The 20,389-nt window shown below is 43.3% G+C and overlaps 1 protein-coding gene across 1 annotated transcript; it reads left to right on the forward strand.

The window, feature by feature from the left end:
* The first annotated feature begins 1,948 nt into the window (after positions 1–1,948).
* Positions 1,949–19,629, forward strand: MFI2 (antigen p97 (melanoma associated) identified by monoclonal antibodies 133.2 and 96.5). Its single transcript, XM_009872404.1, has 15 exons — positions 1,949–2,159; positions 4,696–4,850; positions 8,421–8,520; positions 10,304–10,486; positions 10,812–10,968; positions 11,615–11,682; positions 12,411–12,598; positions 12,778–12,958; positions 13,878–14,029; positions 14,420–14,516; positions 15,348–15,542; positions 17,150–17,306; positions 18,647–18,714; positions 18,826–19,013; positions 19,222–19,629. The coding sequence occupies exons 1-15, from the start codon at positions 2,114–2,116 to the stop codon at positions 19,498–19,500; spliced, it is 2,214 nt and encodes a 737-aa protein (XP_009870706.1). The 5' UTR covers positions 1,949–2,113; the 3' UTR covers positions 19,501–19,629.
* Positions 19,630–20,389: the final 760 nt, after the last annotated feature.

The following is a 20,389-nucleotide window of genomic DNA, read 5'->3' on the forward strand; positions in this document are numbered from 1 at the left end:
GTGCATTAATTAGTGTTTCTCTGGATCTCATTTTTCCACTATCAGCTGGTGATATGTCTTTGATTCTTGGGCACGCTTTGCTTTTTGTATTTTAAAGATATATCTTGCAGTACATGTACTTCTTTTAAGGCTTACAATTTAACAACTAGAGTAATTGAGGAGTCCAAATGGTGTCATACTGATGCATTACCACCCTACTTCTGCTGGCCCAATGAAGGCTAACCCAATTTGTAAGTGCTACCCAGAAGCATGCTTGATGAAGTATTTGCTGCTCTTATTTCTTTCAGTTATACTAATCAGTTCCTTTGTGGATATTTTTGCTAAATTGTGCTGAAAGTTAGGTTAAGAACTTTATTAACTCCTTAAACCATAGATATTCATAGATTTATGACTAAAATAGGAAAATTAGCTAAATTATCATGAACTGTGCTTGTGTGATGGTTTATATATATTTTTTATATTTATATGTATATAAAGCACGTATCACCATATTGATAAACATTCCTTGGAATCACTCTGGCCAGGGTAGTTCCACTCTAGAGGTGGTTGCATTCAGAATAGGCCCTCTGTAGAAAAAAGGCTGCTCTTCTACCTTCTGAACCTTTATAGCAGAGGATCAGAACCACCACAGGAGAGGCCTGGGACTAAATTCATTTCTTACTAACCTTGTCCTTGCAGTCTTAAGCAACTGGTGCTCAGGCTGGGTGACAGTGTTGTCACCTGTGTATGTAAGCCTTGCTGCAAGCATTAGAGGGCTTGGGAGATCTGGCCAGTGGAAAGGGCACAGGAAGATCTAAATAACAGATCCTTCTGGAAATTTGGAAGGACTCTGGTGATGCCAGGCTGTTCTTTAGCACTTCAGACAACATAGGAGTGACTGATTTCAGATGGTGTAGGCAGCCAGGAATCAGAGCTTGGCCATACAGTTTTGTTTAAGAAGAAGATCTGGAATGGTCGTTATGTATTTTTTTGAAGTTCTAAATTTGAAATAGCAATTAATTGACTGTTGTCTTACAGGTGCTAGTAGGTGTTACAACTAAGTAGCCTGACCAAATTGCAGTCAGATAGCTAAGTAACTAACTCCTGAAAGCATCCATGCAACGTTACTGGCTGGCTGGACTGTCTGAAGGATGCACACGGTTGTTGTTTGTTCATGCTTCAGTAGAAGATGATAAAGATGTGCATGGGGATTCGCAGCGCTTCACAGCTGTTCTTCTTCTGGTAGCTGGGTGCTGAGCTGAGAAATGGCAGTCAGCAGAGCAGAGTAGCATTAAATGGCCTTTATCTAAACAAAGTGCTGCAAGGCAGTTCATTGACTAATGAGAAATGAAGAAAAGGGCAACACAAATGAGTGTTGCTCTATGAAAGCTACTCTAAAAGTCACAGCAGCTTTTAACAGAGCTATTGCCAGCAGAGTTTTTATTCTTTCTGGGAGAGAAGCCTTCCTGGGCCTTCTTCAAAATCTTAAAAAAAAATAAAATCAAACGACTTCAGCTATTTCGTAGTGTTTGCTATTAAATTTCAAGAGATGTGCATTTAGCATGCACTGTACCACCTGTGGAGTGTACAGGCTTCACAGTTGCAAGAGCCTGGGTTTCTTGTTGTGGCTTTATGAAATCCGTGACTATGCTGAGAATGTGGCAAAAAAAGTGACCGTCAGCTCTGTCTGATAAAGTGCTTAGCTTGAATCTGCTTTTGCTTCCTGATCCCCACACACAGGTTATACATAAAACTTGTCCTTAAAATAAGAATTTCTTTACACAACCCTGCCTTACCCCTCTGAGGTGGTTGTTAGCTGTTTATCGAAGTCCATAGGTGGTGCTAAAGCAGTAACAGTCTTGTTGGTGACTCATATTTTTGCAATTTCCTGGTCTGGTTTTTTTTTTTTTCAAGTGTAGAGATGGTGTGAAGAGAGGTGAGCTTTTTTTTCCCCGTAGTTGTTACGAGGTGACGTGTGCCAAGGTAAGCAAGACAAATTGTTGAACAAAGTGCACCTGCAATTGAATGCTGCTGATTTTCACCAAAGAGCAGGCTGGGGAGAGCACACTCACAGAAGCCTTGATCTCTGCATGTTCTGAGGGCCGGAAAAAGCACAAATCCTGGATTTTTCGCCATGAAGAGCTCCAGAAATGTATTCTGTCTTCTCTTCTTTCATGCTGGTAAGTGCCCTCCAAAAACTTTTCTGTGGCATAGTGTGTTTGGGGTTGACTTCTACATGATGTGAAAGAGCAGAGGGAAACGAGAACCTTTACAGAACAAAGCTCATATGGCCAGGAAAAGAGATAGAAAGAAAGAAAGAAAAACTGGAAAAAGAGTAGAAACTGCTGCATTGAACAACATGTACGTGTCTTGACTGGTGTCAAATGTTGTATTTCCTCAGCACTGAATCTCATTACTTTGGTTCAGTGGTATTTGTTTCTCATGAATGTGAACAGTTCTATGATGCTTATTTTGTAAAAACAAGTAATTGTCATGCTCTGTGCAACATGTTTGCTTTTTCGTGTTGCTACCAAATTCTAACGGTATTTTTTTAATTTCACTGGAGGTGTGGATTCTGTTTGTGGAGCACTCTGCAGTGCTTCAAAAATAAATGATCCTGGTTTGGGGGGGTTTTTTTGGTTTGTTTTTCTTTTTAAACGTTGTTTCTGTTGAAAGCCCTTGATGGTATTTTAATAGTTTTTATTAATAGCAATTTGATAAGATGTTACACAATGTAGTGCTGTTACTATCAGGAAGGGACTTAATTGGATGTTTGCCAGTGATGATGGCTATATGTGTGTTTAGAACCTTGAGCATATTTCAAATGGAATTTGCCACCTTCTGCCATTTCATGCTTTATGTATATCTCTAGATAAATAGAAGGGCCAGAATTGTGAATAGACTTGGGTTCAGAGATGGACCTGCTGTTTTAAGGTGTTCCTGTTGGCAATAGGAAGAGAGGCTCACTACAGACCTTGTCTGTGCTCAAGCCCAATTTATGTGGTTTAACTCGTGCAGAAGGAAACAAAATTGCCCAGGATCTAGCTTTCCTGTAACAACAAAATTCAGCAGTTTGGAAAGGGACAAATTAATTACCTCTTTTAGATGAGTGAGGAAAAAAGCAACAGATGCATGCTGTTTTGCTATTTTGGCTGAAATACGGAGCCAAATGAATTTTCTTTCATGTTTCAGGTGTATATGTCTGAGTTCTTGAAACAATTCATGCATTATCTCCCATGTGTGTATATCTAAAACGAGAATGCTGAGGATGAAGAATGGCACTTAGCTATACATACAGAGATGCTGAGCCCCCAATTTAATTTCCATTTTCTTGTGTTTAGGAGAAGAAAACCTCGAACTCCTTTATCAATGAAAACTTAGGTTCTTTTTCCTGCCCCAAGTAACTAATGGGAAAATTTCCTGCAGCTCAGAAGTGGGCAGTTTTGTCTCCTTATGTTGACACGTGCTGCCACAAAAACTTCCTGTAAGCTTTCCAAGTCTGACTTAATGCTTGTTGACAGCAGTAGAGTTGGCCCTGAGTTGCTGTGGAGCAGCAAGCCAAAGCCTCTCTTTCAGTGTTGGGACCAAAACAAGTTTTATGGCATCAACAGTCCTGTTTGGTCTGCAGCCACTAAGTCAGAAAATGTTCACAGTGGAGTAATTTTAACTAGCAAAATTAGATGTGGTATCTCAACTGCGTAACAGTGGTGAGGAACGAGAGGGACAGTAAGAGTTTTTAGAAAACCACAGGAAAAATAACTCAGAGCTGACTAAAACTTAAAAATAAAAATTGTAGAAAAACAATGGAATGGGATGCCGTCTGCTTACAAAAAATATCTGTGCCTGTTGACCATCATAAACCATACTTGCATATGCATTTTATTAGAGCCGCACCATTTGCGCATGATGACAGATCTTTACAAAAGCAACAAAGTGTTTGTAGCTTTTGCACTTGGAAGGGTGGCAGTTTGGGCCTGCTGAAAGACACCTTTCTTCACTGATTAATGGAATCTCCACTACTAAACTTGAGTCTTTTCATTCATTCATGGAACCACCCTCTCCTTTTCGTGACTGTGGAAACGGCCTCTTATGAAAGAAGGACAAGTTTACTTTTCTAGTTTTCATAATAAGCCTAGTGGCCAGGCTCTTGAGCACCTAAGATTGCTTTTTTTTTTTGTTCAGACCGAAAAGGGCTGAGGCAGGACTCCGGGTACCAACTAGCAATGCTTGAGACAGAGTTGCCTTTGTACAGTCTCTTTGGTTTTGGAGTGTTCAATAAACACTGAATCATAGAATGGTTTGGGTTGGAAAGGATGTTAAAGATAATCTGGTTCCAACCCCCCTGCCATGGGCAGGGACACCTCCCACTAGACCAGGCTGCTCAAAGCCCTGTCCAGCCTGGCCTTGAACACTTCCAGGGAGGGGGCATCCACAACTTTGCTGCTTCACCACGCTCACAGTAAAGAATAATATCTAGCCTACCTCTACTCCAATTTGAAAACATTACCCCTCATCCTATCGCTGCACTCCCTGATAAAGAGCCCCTCTCCAGCTTTCCTGCAGCTCCCTTTATGTACTGGAAGGCCACTATAAGGCCTCCCTGGAGCCTTCTCTTCTCCAGACTGAAGAGCCTCTCAGCCTGTCCTCATAGGGGAGGTGTTCCAACCCCCGATCATGTATGTTTTATAATATTTTATCTCGGTGTTGTGTTTGCAGCTCTCAGCTTGGAACGTATCCGGTGGTGCACTATCTCTGAGCAAGAGCGTTCCAAGTGTAATGACATGAGTGAGGCCTTTGGCAAGGCTGGCATCCTTCCCCCTCTGGAGTGTACAGAGGGGGGCTCAGCTGCTAACTGTACCCAGATGATCAAGGTGAGTTGTGAGTGACAGCAGCGTCACTGATTTAATTTCCTCATGTGTATAATAATAATCCAATGGCAATGTTCACCGCTCTGTGGTGAGCGTCTGATGATCCAGGCAGATGACTATATGCTTCCTGGCATTCAAGTCTCTGAAAAATCAAAGCCTGTATTTAGTTTAAAAAGGCACAGATGTATACATATGCCATACCTGGATGTCAGAATGGCCCTGTGCTGTCTGTTTGGCTAGTCACATACAGCCAGTCACTAAGACCACAGCAAAAGTCTTTAGTATGCTAATCTTTGATCTGGGAATTGTGTCGGATTTATTTTGCAAATATTTAAGAAGGGATGGAGCTATAAGATGAAGATAGTAAAGCTGTGCTGCTGAGCCTCTAAGTAGACTGTATTTCGATAAACTCTAGGTAAGGCTCCCATTTCAGAGTCCCATCATAGAAATTGCTGTGTATACAAATGTGATGAGCATAAAGCCAAATCGAATTTCCCAGTACTGGAGTACAGGAGAGGGACAAAGCAGCAAGTAGGGTGAGCAAATGATACCCAAACCCAGCTGTATTAATTCAGCTGCCCAGAGCATGCTCATTTTCCAAAAGGAGCACGGATCTGGAGAAGATTTTAAAATGTGTGTTTTTGCAAAATGATGTACGGAAAATAATTCCCTCCTTAGGAGGGAGCTGGAGACAACAAGTGGATTCTGGAGGAAATGCAGAGGCAGGTAATCGTAGTCATCTTTGGTGGCAGTGCGAGGGAAGAGGAGGGGATGACTGGCTGTGTTAATAGTGTGATTTGTATGTCCTGTGTAGACATGCCTAAAACTCAGGAGTTTGTGGAGGAGTTTGTGCAGCCTGGCAAGGACATGAGGTTCAGAGCCAGGAAATGAGGCCTAGCACTGTAGTCTGAAGGGAGATGGTTGTGTGGCCAGAAAAAAAGGAGCAAATTACACAAACCAGTATCTTGTAATTTTTTGGTCAACAGAAATGGGAGAGTTGTCTGACTACTAAAACTACCGCATTTGATATAGGTCTTGAGCAAGGGGGTCGAGACTGTTGAAGAATGTTCGGAGCAGATGCATATGTGAATTTTACCTCCAGATTAGACAGGAAATATTTTCTAATGTCAGATCTTCCTAAAACTGCTTGGCTGATTGCTGCATTCCACAGAGGGACTTGTAAGACTTTGCAGAGCAGGTTATTAAAAGGGCTGATAAGTGTCTGCTTCTGAAATACAGTGCACACAGAACTGAATTTGTAAGCCCTTGCAAGCAGGAGGCACCTGTCTAAAACCTTGGATTCCTATAAAACTTGATTAGCTGAACTCAGGAACCTGTGGGCAGATAGCATGAGTAAGTAGCTTTCTGATAAAAGGAATCTTCACTGTGAGCCTTCAGAGGAGGCTTTGTACTTGAGACCTCTTTTTCCTTGTGCTAATCACCTACTAAATGTTTAAGCCAGTCTCCTCTCTGTAGGACTGTGTGGAACCCCTGAGTCTGCATCTGCACTGAACTCTGCCCTTTGAGGCCCAAAAGGGAGTGGGACGCACCGGCTGAAGAGGCAGAGATAGGCTCTTTTATAGCACTGCATAACTTGGACTTAGTCCTGTGAAGATGTTAGCACATGGATAAAGTAAAAAGACCTTTTGTTTGAAGCTGTTTAAAAATTGAGAAATGCTTAAATATTAAACTACAGAACCTTACAATATTTAATGTGACCCACATCTAGTCTTCGGCAGGTCTTTAAGTGCTTCTATATGTAATTCTCGACTCTTGTGACACACAAAAATAAAAATAATTAACAGGGTATTACCATTGCACATACACTTAGCAAAAAGTCAACGTGGAATAATTCCATGCTTTTGTTAAATGAAGTGGCAAATGCTTGCTACGAAAGAAAAAAAAACAACCACACACTGTTGCTGAGATGCCACCTTAGCAGTGTCTGTACGTACTGAAAAGAGAGGTCTGTAGCCCATAAACTAGATCACGTTCCATATGACAACAGGCTTTTTTTCCTGTCTTATTCTGTTATTTATATACAAACTATTGATAAGAGACTCTTCTGCTAAACAGAGCTCAAAGGCTCAGCTCTCCAGTCAGAAATGTGCTCTCTCATGTGGAAATGTGTCCACATAACACTGTCCTTGTCTTCTGTGGCCTGCCCTTCCCATTTTATCTGCTCTGTTTCCCATCCACCACCAATTCTGGAGGCTCATTTTGTTCTCCCCAGGGGTAAGGTCCTTCTGACTACCCCCTCCTCTTCTTCCCCTCACTATCAGGTGTCCCTTCTAAACAACAGGCCATATTTGATTCCTAAACTGTTGTCCTGGGCTCTCACTCTCACTGGTGGAATGTCAGATCCGGGTATTCTGGAAAGATTGTGTCTGTTATTTAATGTGCAAGTGTCTCCCAACACCAACTCCTCTCCAGATTCCCTTGGAGCTTTCATTCAAGAGAAGCAACTCTCAGGACTTCTAGTTTTTCAGCTAATTAATCAATATAATCTTTTTTCAAATTACATTTAGGTATTAACATATTACCTATGCTTTCACCTGATTCCTTAAAAAAATTTTCAGACGTTTTATGTGGGAAATTGCTGTGCTTTGCTAGGCAGCATAGTCCTAGCCCAACTCTAACCAGTGCTCAGCAAACTGCCAAGGGATGGGTAAATTAAATTACCCTTCCAGTGCCAAACCAAAGGTTGAGCAAACTGATGAGACACTTAGAAATACAAAATGTCAAACTGCTGATTATTTTCTCAGCAATGTTTTGTCTCTGTGCGAGATGTCCTCTCCTGGCTTCTGCTAGGTTCGGAGCCCAGTGAGTGCCAGGCTCAGCTGCTCAGGGTGGGCATCAGAGGCCTCTAGTCCTTGCTGCTGTGGGAGCCCCTGTCCCGTGCTACGCAGAGCAATCCTGCAGCTGTAGCAGCATTCCAGCCAGCTCGGTGCTGTAGTCAGCTGAAAAGATACGGTATTGTTGGATGCTTTCCCAGCAGTGGATGCCCCAGATTTGTATTCCCCCCACTTTGGACAGTTATCTTAGATGCTTTCCTCCTTCTCTAAAATACGTCTCCATGTACTACCCCTTTCCTAAAATGTGTGCCTGTTTGTCTGCTGCGGTACAAGCCAGCATGCTTTAAGGCTGCCTTTGAGTACACTTTGGCATTCAGATTTTGCAGCCTCAAAATACATTACTTCAAACTATCTATGTACGACCTCAAAAATATATTTACTTATTTAAATCCTCAAGCTTTGGGGCACTACCAGTATACATGAGTGAAGCTCCAGATTAATGTGCCAGAGCTGCAGGATCAGTTTCTAAGATTCCTTTGGGCTATGAAGACTAGTGAGGCCATCATGGTCAGGGCTGGATTCTGCGTTATTTCTGAAGGAAGGTGGTTTTGAAGTTCTAAAATCCCTCTTGGTAATTGTTCCTCAGAAATTTGATTGCCCTTGAAATAACTTATTGGAGGAAACTCAGAAATGCAGATTAAGGGGTACTCTGCCCCTGGCTATTGAGAAATACTGATAATTAAGCTTCAGCATGTATTCTGACCTTGTGTCTGCACAGGCTGATTTGGCAGATGCAGTGACACTGGATGGCCGTTTGATTTACCAGGCTGGAAAGGAGCATGGTCTGAAACCTGTAGTTGGGGAAGTATATGATCAAGGTATGTTCTGACTAAATAACATTTAGATTACTTCATATGAGTTTTTTCTTATACATTTTTACTGTTTCCATTTTATTTTGGGGTCTTCCTCTAAGTAGTATGTAATGGTCACATTCCCTCTTGGATGTTTCTGCCCATAACAGAATCTGTGGGGGAAATAGGAGACACAGGGTTGTGGCAAAGTCTGCCCTGAAACAGTTCAGCCAAACAGCCATGCCTACAATAGGTTTCCCGAGTTGTTTTTTGGTTTGTTTTTTACCATCTTGCTGCCAACTGTCTTCTCTGTTCCATACTTTGCAGATAAATTAATGAATTGCAGAGCACAAATTTTTACTAGATTTATCTCTCAATTCCATAAATTAGAATAATTAGATTTTATTTATAATAGTGTATATGATTACCTGCTAGAAGAAAGGAAGTGATAGATTCTGCTCATTATCTGGTTGTCCTTAAGCTTCGAGTTCCTTTCAAAACAGATACAATAATTCAGTGGTGACTTGTCACCCTGACTAAGGGCTCAGTATCAACATGGAGAAGAGGAGACTGAGGGGAGACCTCATTGCTCTCTACAACTACTTGAAAGGAGGTTGTAGCGAGGCAGATATTGGCCTCTTCTCCCTAGTGGCAAGTGATAGACAAGGGGAAATGGCCTTAAGTTGTGCCAGGAGAGGTTCAGATTGGGTATTAGGAAGAATTTCTTTACTGAGAGGGTTGTCAGGCATTGGAGCAGCTCTGCCCAGGTAGGCGGTTGAGTTGCCATCCCTGGAGGTGTTTAAGAGACAGGAGATGTTGTTCTGAGGGACATGGTTTGGTGGTGTTGATAGGGCTAGGACAAGGTTGGACTCGATGATCTTGAAGGTCTCTTTCAGCTGAAAATGCTCTGTGATTCTGTGTTTGTGTAGTTCAGAGCTGGAAGGTGTTCCTCATGACTTTCAGAGACCCACGGGAAGGAACAGCTCTAGAAGCAGACTGCAGGCAGTGGTGTCCCACCGCTCTGCTGTGAGATGAGCTAGATTTGGCTTACAGCTGGGTCTTAGTGTGATCTGGCCAAGGCATCCTCGGAAGTGCCTGCTGGGGTCAGTCTTACAGAGCTTTGGATCACGCACAGCAGCCCACCCCGCAATTTTAGCCCATCGTGATTCTGGTGAGGGAACTGTACTTCAGTTTCTCAAAACCAAATGGGCCTCACGGTGCAGGAGCTGCCTATCTCCATTAGTCAGGTTATGAGCTCCAATCAGAGACTAGTAAATGAAATTTAATGATTTCTGATCTAAATAAAGTTAGACTGCGTGACCTTGTGGTTACTGCAGACCCTAAACTCTTGACTGTATGAGTTATATCAAACTCTAAAACAAAAAGAACTAAATCAGTTGTGATGCTTCAGTGACATCACCTTGCTATGCTGTGTCAAAATTAAGATCAAATTAGTAGGCAACTGGGGAATTTTATTTTTTTTTGTACTATTAATCATATTGGGTTTGGTTCAATCAAAATATGTTTAGAATCATAGAAAACTTCTTGGAAGGAACCTCTGGATATTTTTCATCCCTTCCAAAGCAGAGTGACCTTCAAAGTTAGAGCAGATTACCTGTGACCGTTAACTGATACATTTTGCACTGAAAATAAAATCAAAGAACTCGCTCACAGCCAGCAGATTTGCACCAAGGATGGGGACAGTGTGACTCACTTGTGGGTAGGGGAGCCACAAGAGGCCACAGATCAGTGTGCCTCACTGTAATGCTGCTGCAAGGCCACTTTGCTTTTCTTTCTTCCTATGCTGCAGAGATTGGAACTTCCTACTATGCCGTGGCTGTGATAAGGAAGAGCTCCAACATCACCATCAACAGCTTGAAGGGTGTCAGTTCATGTCACACAGGCATCAACAGAACTGCAGGCTGGGATGTGCCGGTGGGTTATCTGATGGACAGCGGGCGCCTGGCAGCAGTGGGGTGTGACCTCCCCAAAGGTAAGAGTTACAGGACAAAGATCTCTTCTTCAGCCATGCCTCTCCATATGGTCTTGGGATCCTGTGTGTGGACAAAATGTGCGGGTCTAGCTGCTGGTTCATTCCTTTTCTTTGATGCTCCTTGTAAGATGGCATAGACCTAATGTAGGTCTATCGAACATGGTAGGTTGTGGGTTTTTTTAATCTTGTAAACTGTCATTTAAGAACAAAATAGCTTACCCCTTCTAAATGTTTTTAAATATGTACTCTGTAGATGTATTAAAATGAGATTGTAGGATCTTGTTTATTCATTGCTAAAAATTTCTTATTTTAATTTCACATTTAGCTGTAAGTGATTATTTCCATGCGAGCTGTATTCCTGGAGCAAATGGTGTAAACTATCCCCAGTCCCTCTGTGAGCTCTGCAAAGGGGATTCAGCTGGGCAGAACAAATGCGAACGAAATTCCCAAGAGCGATACTATGACTACAGTGGGGCTTTCAGGTAAAACTCATGGCTTTGTCAGGTTTTTTATCACTATGCTCTATCTGTCAACAGCAGCTGTTAGCACAAGTCTGAGTGTTTGCTTCAGCAGGCGGTATCTTTCCCAGTAAAACCTGATGACCCTTGGAGTCTGAGAGCTGAACTGCCACCTACTCAGCTATTTCAGTTACCCCACCTCAGCTGCACTGAATTACCAAGTTGCTTCACCCCCTGTTATCACAAGTCAATCTTTCCCTTATTCTCCTTCTTCCTGTGTGCTGGTGTTGCAGCTCCCACTCCCCGAGTAATAGCATTGACTGAGCAAGGGCAGAATTGGCTCATGTGAAACACTTGCTCCTCTCTGCATATTCCCCAAAAGATTGGGTGACTGCCTTAGAGAACCCTCCTGGACAAAGAAGGTCGTGGTGTTTGTCCCAGGCAGCACTGAACATGTTGTCCATGTTGGCCAAATGACAGTTGTAGTTTACTTCATGCTCTAACAGCCGCTGCTCTCTGCCTTGAGCAAAACTCTCGGCATCAGGAAATAGGTCAGTGTCTGTAGCTGATGGAACGTAGCATCCAGCCCTCTGGCTGTCCGCTGGCAGTGTCCAGCCCGTGAGAGCTGTGCTTTCTAATGCGTCTTTGTGGTTGGATTTGTATTTTTTAGGTGTTTGGCTGAAGGTGTTGGAGAAGTTGCTTTTGTGAAGCACAGCACAGTGCCTGAAAATACAGATGGTGAGTAATCCGTAGTGGCTGCAAGGTCTGAAGTACGGTGTCTGTAATGACAGCATGCTGTCAAATGTTTGCTTTATTTTGAATTGAGAAATTGGCAAACAAAAATGTTCTAATAGTGGAAACAGGTGTACCTACAGATGTATGCACTGAGATAGGGGAGCTCGTGTGAACTTTTTTTTTTTTTTAAAATGCTTGATAGTTTCAGCAAAGGTTAGAGGTGGAATCTTAAGCTTCTTTTGGAAAGAGAGCTTAAACAGCACTAAACTCTTAGCTTCATAGAGACTTGAGCTATTACATTGCTCTTGCTTACCCAGGGATTCAGCAGAGGCTAGCAGAAGGTTAACGACATGTGGCCTGCCCTGTCTGGCACGTTGTGAAATCTACCTCCAGCATAACATTAATATCCCGGGCCTGTCTGACCATCATTTACAGGGAAAAAAAAAAAAAAAGTTGCATGCAGTCCTAGACTTGGGGATGCTTTTGATGCTGCTGCAGACCCCAGTAGAGTCCAGTTTAGTCTCACAAGCGTTAAGCTGTTTATTTTCTTATCAGAGACACAAGACTGGAAGACCGCGTAGATGCTATGGGATGTACTGTGTGGTCAGGAGTAGTTCAGAGATGCTCAGGAGATGCTCCACGTGTGCCTGGGATGCTTAGAGCAGACAAGGAGCCAGAAGCATCAGCCCCACCCGATGACTGTCCCATAAGCCTGTTCTCTCTGATTTCAGGAAGAAGTCTTTCTTCGTGGGCCCAACGGCTTCGCTCCGATGACTTCCAGCTCCTGTGCCGCAACGGCAACACAGCTGATGTGTCAGAGTGGAGAACCTGTCACCTGGCCCGAATCCCAGCTCGTGCTGTGGTTGTGCGGCCGGACACGGATGGAGCACTTGTCTTCCAGTTCCTGAACCAGGGACAAGTAGGACACCATTTTTTCGTCAGTGTGTCGCATTTTAGAGGGGTTCTGCCACCCATCTAACTGCAGACAGGGTGTCTGGGCACCTCCCGCTCTGTGGGGTTTGAAGGTGTGTGGGATGTCACACATTCCAGGCAGAGGGATATGTGACAGGTGGTTTTTTTCTTTCTTTAACATTACAGCAAAGATTTAATGGGGTAGGCACCAAGTTTCAGATGTTTGACTCCACAGCCTACAGTGCCCAGAATCTTCTGTTCAGAGATGCCACCACAGAGCTTGTTGCAATCACAGCTCAGGATTACCAGGCCTGGCTGGGTGATGAGTATCTTCGTGCCATGCAAGCCCTGAGCTGCGACCCCAACAGTAAGACATCTTTAGATTCCTGTTCATAACCATGAACAAAAGTAGCTGATAACAAAGACCAACTTTATTCAGCTTTATTTTCTTCTGACTCTGGGAGCGTTATGGCAAGATGCCAGTCTAATCTTTCAGCATGGAGAAAGGTCACTTTTTGACCTACAAATCATTCCACAGTGTGGAATGCTTTCCTATGCACTTTGGCCCTCTTTGTGTCATAAGATGCAGGCATTTTCAACCCTTTCTGCTGTATGTGAGACATCAGTCTGGTAAGCTGCTACTGCTACCTGGTACTCCATTTCTTACCTGTTAACAAGAGGAAATAGTAGTATGTTTCTGTGTAAATCCTCAGGTAGTGTATAAAGAATGGGTTCCTTGCAGAGAATTTCTTCCAGAAGATGAAGAAACTCTCAGCTGCTCTTTATTGATAAAGCATTAACCATCTTTTATACTATGGGAAGAATGCAGAAATGACTTGATATGCATTCTGGCAAAGTCAGAAGCACAAGTTGTAAGAATCCTTGCCTTAAGCTGCTTAATTGTGGTAACTGAGCCTCACAGACGTGCTCTCTGCTGCGGTAAAGCCCCCCACCTCCTGGACGTGTGTTTTCTGGGGGTTTCCCAGTGACTGTCAGCTATGAGGAAGCCTGTGTTCAGTGTTTTTTTGCTGCACTCAACTAATAAATGGTCAGCAGTGGTAGGAGTTCTGCCTGTGGGTAGGTTTGCAGTGTGGACATGTCACTAATCCGGAGAGCTCTGTGCTTGCTAATCAGGTGTAAGTCTGAGGCAGAAAGCTGGAGAGAAACACAGAAGTAAACATTTTTAATATTATGTGTGGTACATATGTGACTCTGGGCAGTGTGTATCTCTCGTTGTCTGTTACAAAAGAAGCAAACTGTAGTATTTGCTTTCCAATTTTGTGCAGCGTTGCCAGAAAGCCTGAACTGGTGTGTTGTATCCACTGAAGAGATTTGGAAATGTGGTGAAATGGCTATTGCCTTTAAGGAAAAGAATCTGAAACCAGCAATTCAGTGTATTTCAGCCAAGACAAAGGAGGAGTGCATGGAGCTGATCCAGGTAGGCGGCTACAATCTTTGTGCAATAAACCGAGTTAACACAAGCTGCTCTCTGCTGGGCAGGTAGGATCAGATACACACGCTTAGGTGATCAGTAGGAATACTGGATTTCAAGGATGTGGCATGGATGGACCTGAACCTGATCCTCAGTTGTGATGCGGGGGGTGTTGCCCATCTACCTCAGGCCTGTTTGTGTGAAATCTCCTGTCTCTGTTTCACTGATGATGCTTTAGGCAGGTTTGGGGGAGTTTCTTTAGCAGCGTATTGCTCTTCTGCTGTCAGACTTGTCCTTTGAGACGCCACGGGTGTGATGTTAGAGGTGTCATCATTGTAACAGAGAAAGTACCTGCTGTTTTGTCACAGGAATCCTAAATTTTATTTTATTTTTCAGAAAAAGGAAAGTGATGCTGTAGTTCTGGGTGGAGCTGACATTTACACAGCTGGGAAGACATATGGCCTTGTACCAGCTGCTGGAGAAAGTTACTCTGGTAAGAAGGTCAAGAAACAAATATAGACCTTATTTTTCCAGGTTGTTTGAAAACAGCTCTAAAAGCACAGCCTTCGCTCCCTAGTCCTGCTGAGAAGCTGTTTTCAAAGGAAATGAGAATTATTATCCTCACAACATGGATAGAGGAGGAAATAAATTTGGGATGTGTTCCTCCAGTGAGTTTGTAGCAACTTCTTTCTGTCCTGCTGCAGGACCAGGTTGAGTCTTTGGTGGTTTTGAGTCTTGTACCTCTTTACTTGTCTTTTCAATTCCACAAAAAAATTTTACAATGGAAAAGAATAGTCTTTACAAAATCAAAATTGCACAGTATGTTCTAGTTTGAAACAAATCCCTCCAGTCAATGTGGCTGCTTCAGAGTCAGTGATGAAAAAAATAAAGGACTTGTCAACATTGTCTAAGGCAGAATTTCAATATGCTGCAAAACTCATGGAAATGTTAATAGCAAGTTTGAGTTTTCCCATAAAAATAACTTCTTAAAGCAGTTTTGTGAAGTCACTAATGACCCAAATGTTGTTTTTCAGAGGGATGCAATTATAAGAGCTGGTGATAATAAAAACACTTTCATGTTCATCTCTAGGTTATTCAGTTAGAGTGCGTAGCAGTAACAGTATACACGCTGTGAGTGCACCCTTGTGAAGTAGAAGTGAAGAATAACTACATGTACATTCGTAACTCCTGACTAGCTGATTGTTGGTGCAATTGAAGTTATGACCAGATAATTGTAAAGGATCTGTAAATGTTCATTAAGCAGTGGGAATGCTTAAGGGAAGCTGTAATACATTTTGTTGTGTTTTTTTTTTTTCTCTGCAAGCTGATGACAACAGCAGTGCATACTATGCTGTGGCCTTAGTGAAACGAAATCTGTCCAATGCATTCACCATCAGTGACCTGAAAGGGAAGAAGTCCTGCCACACAGGCCTGGGGAGGAACGCTGGATGGAACATCCCCATTGGTATGCTAATTAAAAGGGGCGTTATTAGGACCAGAGACTGTAATATTCCTCAAGGTAAGACAATAGTACTACCTATCGAAAATACAGTAACAGTCTGCCTATAAACTTTCATTAGGGAAGTAGTTTTGGTATTTCATAGTTCTATATGAAGCTTATCTGTGAAGGAGTGTTGTGTTTTTAGTGTAACAATTTGAAATTTTAAGTTTGCCACCACAGTAGCTAATGGAGGGCTCATACTGAGAATATTACAACTGCCACAAAAGTATTAATCTCGCGCTTTCCTTTATCACAAAATCAGTGTCTAATTTAGGTTGGAGGTCATTTGGTCCAACCAACTGCTCAAAGCAGGTCCAGTAAGATCAGATTTGCCCAGGGCAATGTCCGGGCAGGTTTTGAGTAACCCCTAGGATGGAGATTCCACACAACCTTGCTGGATGCTGGACACCTCTCCCAATGTTTGACCATCCTTGGTATAAAGAACTTTTTTCTTGCATCTAAGCAGAATTTTCCTTCTTGTAACTTCAATCTGTTGTTTCTCATCCTTTTTCTCTGCCTCTCTGAGAAGGATCTGGCTCTGTCTTCTTTAAAACCCCCCTATGTAAATGAAGACAGCAGTGTTGTGAAGTGAAGACTGCTGGTTGTCTTATCTCCAGGCTGACCAAACCCAGCTCTCAGCCTGATACGTCATGTGCTCCATCCTACTCTCCTTCCACTGTATTTCCTCTAGGATGTCAATGTTGTTCTAACACTGTGAGCAAAAAGCTCGGCACAGATGTCAGAGGAGAAGCATCACTTTCCCTGACTGCTTCTGTAACACAACCCAGCGTGCTGTTAGCCTTCATAAACACAAAAGCACACTGTTGGCACTCGGAAAACTTGTTGTCCACCAGGATACCAAGGTCCTTTATTTACAGAGCTGCTTTTCAGCCTGTCACTCCCCAGCCTTTCATGGTCTTATTCCATCCTAAAAGCAGGATTCTGCATTTGCCTTTGTTGAACTTTGAGGTTCCTGTTAGTCTGTTTCTCCAGCCTGTTCAGATCCGTCTCAATGGTAGCCCTGGCCTCCTGTGTATCAAACTGCCAAAGTTTATTCTGGTTTTCAGGAATGCATCTGAAGAGTCCATTGCTTTTATATTTAATCAACTTATCATATGGTCTTGAAAATCCTGCTTTCATACCTGTCTGTCTCAGCTCTTGCTTGAGGATATTGACCCAAGTAAGATACCAGTAATAGCATGGTCACAAAAATTCACCTTGTCTATACAGACGTATCCCCTCGAGGAGGTACTTCCAGCTCTGGGATGTTATTTCAGTAAATGTTCCTTGTCCTGAATTTTATTGCATTTAATTGTATTTAGTAATGGAGTCAGGTAGCATAACAAGGAAAGGATCTATGACCATAAGACTCCAGATCTGAATTTTGCTTGCTTATTTCCTATCTCCCAGGAAGCTCTTTGGTTTCATTGCATTATCAGCTAAATGGTGCTTTGGAAATATTTTAAAAGCCATAGTTAGTGAATTCCAGTAAGGCAGCTGTAACTCATGTTTCTAGTGTTCTCCTGAAACCTGTGTTTGTTAGAACTTTACGACACTGTAACTGCCTTTATTGTGAAGAGCTCATGCTTTTCAGTTATTATATTAGTTCATCTTTCTTTTCCCAGCTGTGAGTGAGTTTTTTTCTGCCAGCTGTGTGCCTTCAGCCAAGCAGGACAATTACCCATCAAAACTCTGTCAGCTGTGTATCGGAGATGACAGTGGGAACAATAAATGCAGTGCAAGTAGCCAAGAACGTTATTACAGCTACAGTGGAGCCTTCAGGTAATCAATACATACGGTCATTTAGTCTGTCAGCTTGTCAAAATGCAGGGAGGAACTATTTTCCATCCCAGTCAGCAAAATGCAGTTATCGTTGCTACATTTAGAGGGCATGTGCCATAAATGAAGTGGGACGTGGCCTCAGATGTCCTCAGCAATACAGGTATGTCATGAGGCATTGGCTCATGTCAAAGCCTTTTGCCAGCTTCCTGGCCTGCAGCCAACCAGACAACCGTCAGCCAAAGCCGTGTCTCTGTTTACAGAGCAATAGGCACCCACCTAGTGAGGACCAAGTGGATTGTCATCAGTCTCCAGTCTTGCTTTAATCTAGTGTGACAGACACTCTGCCGCTCTGAATGGCTCGTCCAGAAAGAGCTTTAGCAGGGAAGCAGGCAAACAGTAGCCAGCATTTGGCTGCGGGAAGTCCATGCTGAGACTGGCTGGATGTGAGGTGGAGCCATGTAGGGGTCTTCACCGCCCTTTCTCACTGGTGGCTGGATGTGAAGGTAGGTTTCTGAACAGCAACAATGCTGTCTGAAGCAAGTGCCGTGCACTTCTATCCTGGTGACTTTGTATTTCAGACCTAGCAAGAATCTGCTCAGTCTGTGATGCCTGTTGTATCGTGCGCGAGACTGCACCACAGCATTACAAAGGAAGCAGCAAATGCTGGTAAAGGTGTGGTGTTCTGCACTTTCGTCCGGAAACCTTCTGGAATGAGATACCACACTTGTAAAGAAGAGGAGATTTTTGGGGTGTTCTTGGCATGTTGGGCCACTTCTGCTTCAGAAAATTAGGGGAAAGTGAACTTAGTTCTGGAACAGTACCCTTAGAAACTGCAGTTAGAGGAACTAGATGTCTTCAGTGTGCAGGGCTATAAAAGCAGCGTCTGTGCAAGCAACAACTTGGAAAGAAAAGGAAAAAAGTGTATGTGTGAGCATGAACACACGCAGAATTTGATAAAATCTTTGGCTACACACTCAAAAGATTTTATTCAAAGAAGCCTTAATGACATACACTTTCATCATGGCTGGGCTTCGCGAATGAAGATATGGGAAGGGCTCTACCCACACTTGCTACTAAGCGCGCTGATGGCTAAAAAAGCCGATGCGAGATAGGCAAGTCCGGTTGCAAAAGGCACAGTGGAAAGTCTCCTTAGGCGGTATTGGCGAGGCACGGTTCTTTCTGCGTTGTCTTTTCTGCTCAAGACTAATTCAACATGCATATACTTTATATTGTTTAAAAAGGAGTGAAAGGGGAATGATTCACTGAGTATCACGTTTTGTGGTTTTTTGCTCATCTAATATTGGCCTTTTCTGTCTTTTTTTCTCTCTCATTTCCCAAAGGTGCCTCGCAGAGGGCTCTGGGGATGTGGCCTTTGTCAAGCACTCAACAGTGTTTGAGAACACAGACGGTACTTAGTTTTACATATCCCTTTATTAAAATTAACTTTTTAACTTTTTTTTTTTAACTTTTTTGATCTAAAGCATTCAATGAGTGACAATGACCAGTTTCTTCTTTTCAGGTAGAAATACTGAAAGTTGGGCCAAAAACTTGAAGTCCAGTGATTTCCAGTTACTGTGTCCAAATGGTGCCCGTACCGAAGTCTCCCAGTTTGCTGAGTGTCACCTGGCTCAGGTGCCAGCTCAGGCCATTATGGTTCACCCAGACACCAACATTTTTGTTCTGTATGGACTACTGGACAAAGCCCAGGTATTGCTAATGCATTTATTCTAGGAGGGAGTTATATATGGTTTAACCCAGAGCAAGGATAAGGACAGCGGGACAATACTGCCCTATTGTGTTCCCTGCGTCATGGGACTGGCAGCATGGGGATGGTTCCTAACATCTTTTGTGTTATATGAGAGGAATGTGGCACTTAATCTTGCAAAATATTGAAATTTTTGTGTTGTTTTTTCAGGACTACTTTGGAAATAGCAGCAATGGAAATGGATTCAAAATGTTTGATTCTTCAACTTTTCAAGGAAAAAACTTGATCTTTAAGGATTCAACTGTTGGGATCGTGCCAGTAGAAGAGAGGAGGACATATGCAGAATGGCTGGGGAGTGAATATATTGAGTCTGTTGAAGGGATGCAAACACCGCAGTGCTCTGGGGCAGGTAATAAGATAAGACAATACCTCCTCATGACTACTGTTGTTCCCCTTCTTATTTTATATCAGATACAAGGCTTGGACTAGCATGGTCCAAATGGCAACTTCCCAGCCACTTCTGCCCTACCACCTTGTTCTTCAGATAAGCTGCTGTTCGGATAACGTGCTGTGCTAACATTTGAATGCCTCTTCCTGCCTTTTTGCAGGGCAAGTGCTGTAACACGAGCCTCTGTCCTTGCCAGCCACCTGTTGTAACAGCACCTGCTGGTCAGGGGACTGGGGTGGGGCTGGAACCTGCCTCTGTCCACATGGATGGGGTGGAATTTGGGGCAGAAGGCAGCAGTACAGCATGGTTTACAAGATCAGTGCAAACCTGGAACATCTTTGCTGTTGTTGCTGATGTTGAACCACGCTGGGCTGGAGGACTCCTGGGTGCTATTAGATGAATACTGGGGTTTTGGCCTATAGAAAAATGTCTCCATCTTGGAAGGCAGTATCAAAAATTTTGTCCAGTGAATCCTCTCTGGCCCCCTGGCTGGTTACATTCAGACACCTACATCCCTGCTTACCCCATCCTGTCCTTGCTGGGGGCTCAGCTTCTCCTGAGCTCTGCTGCCCCAAGAGGGAAGTGCACAGGCTATGGACAGGGAGGTGAGCTGCAGTCCAGAGTGCAGCTCCTGCCATGGGCAAGGTCCTCTGCCATTCAGGAGGGCGATCTCCAGAGTCACTGGATGAAAAAGAAGGCCAGAGAGACTGGGAAGAGACTGCCTGTCGGCAGAGCAAAGAACCAAGCCAAGCGCCTGCATCCGCGGAGTTTGCTGACTTTCACAAGCAGTTCTCTCGCTGCCTGAGAGATGCCATCTGCCTGCCGGGCCTTTCATCTGACACGTCTCCTTCAAGAAACTTGTGGCTGGGGCTTGAGTGACTGTGCATGACGTGTGTATTAGCTTTTAGCGGAACAAAGTACTTCCCTTCT

The sequence above is a fragment of the Apaloderma vittatum genome, unplaced genomic scaffold, assembly GCF_000703405.1.
Source record: "Apaloderma vittatum isolate BGI_N311 unplaced genomic scaffold, ASM70340v1 scaffold1377, whole genome shotgun sequence".
NCBI classification, from domain to species: Eukaryota; Metazoa; Chordata; class Aves; order Trogoniformes; family Trogonidae; genus Apaloderma; species Apaloderma vittatum.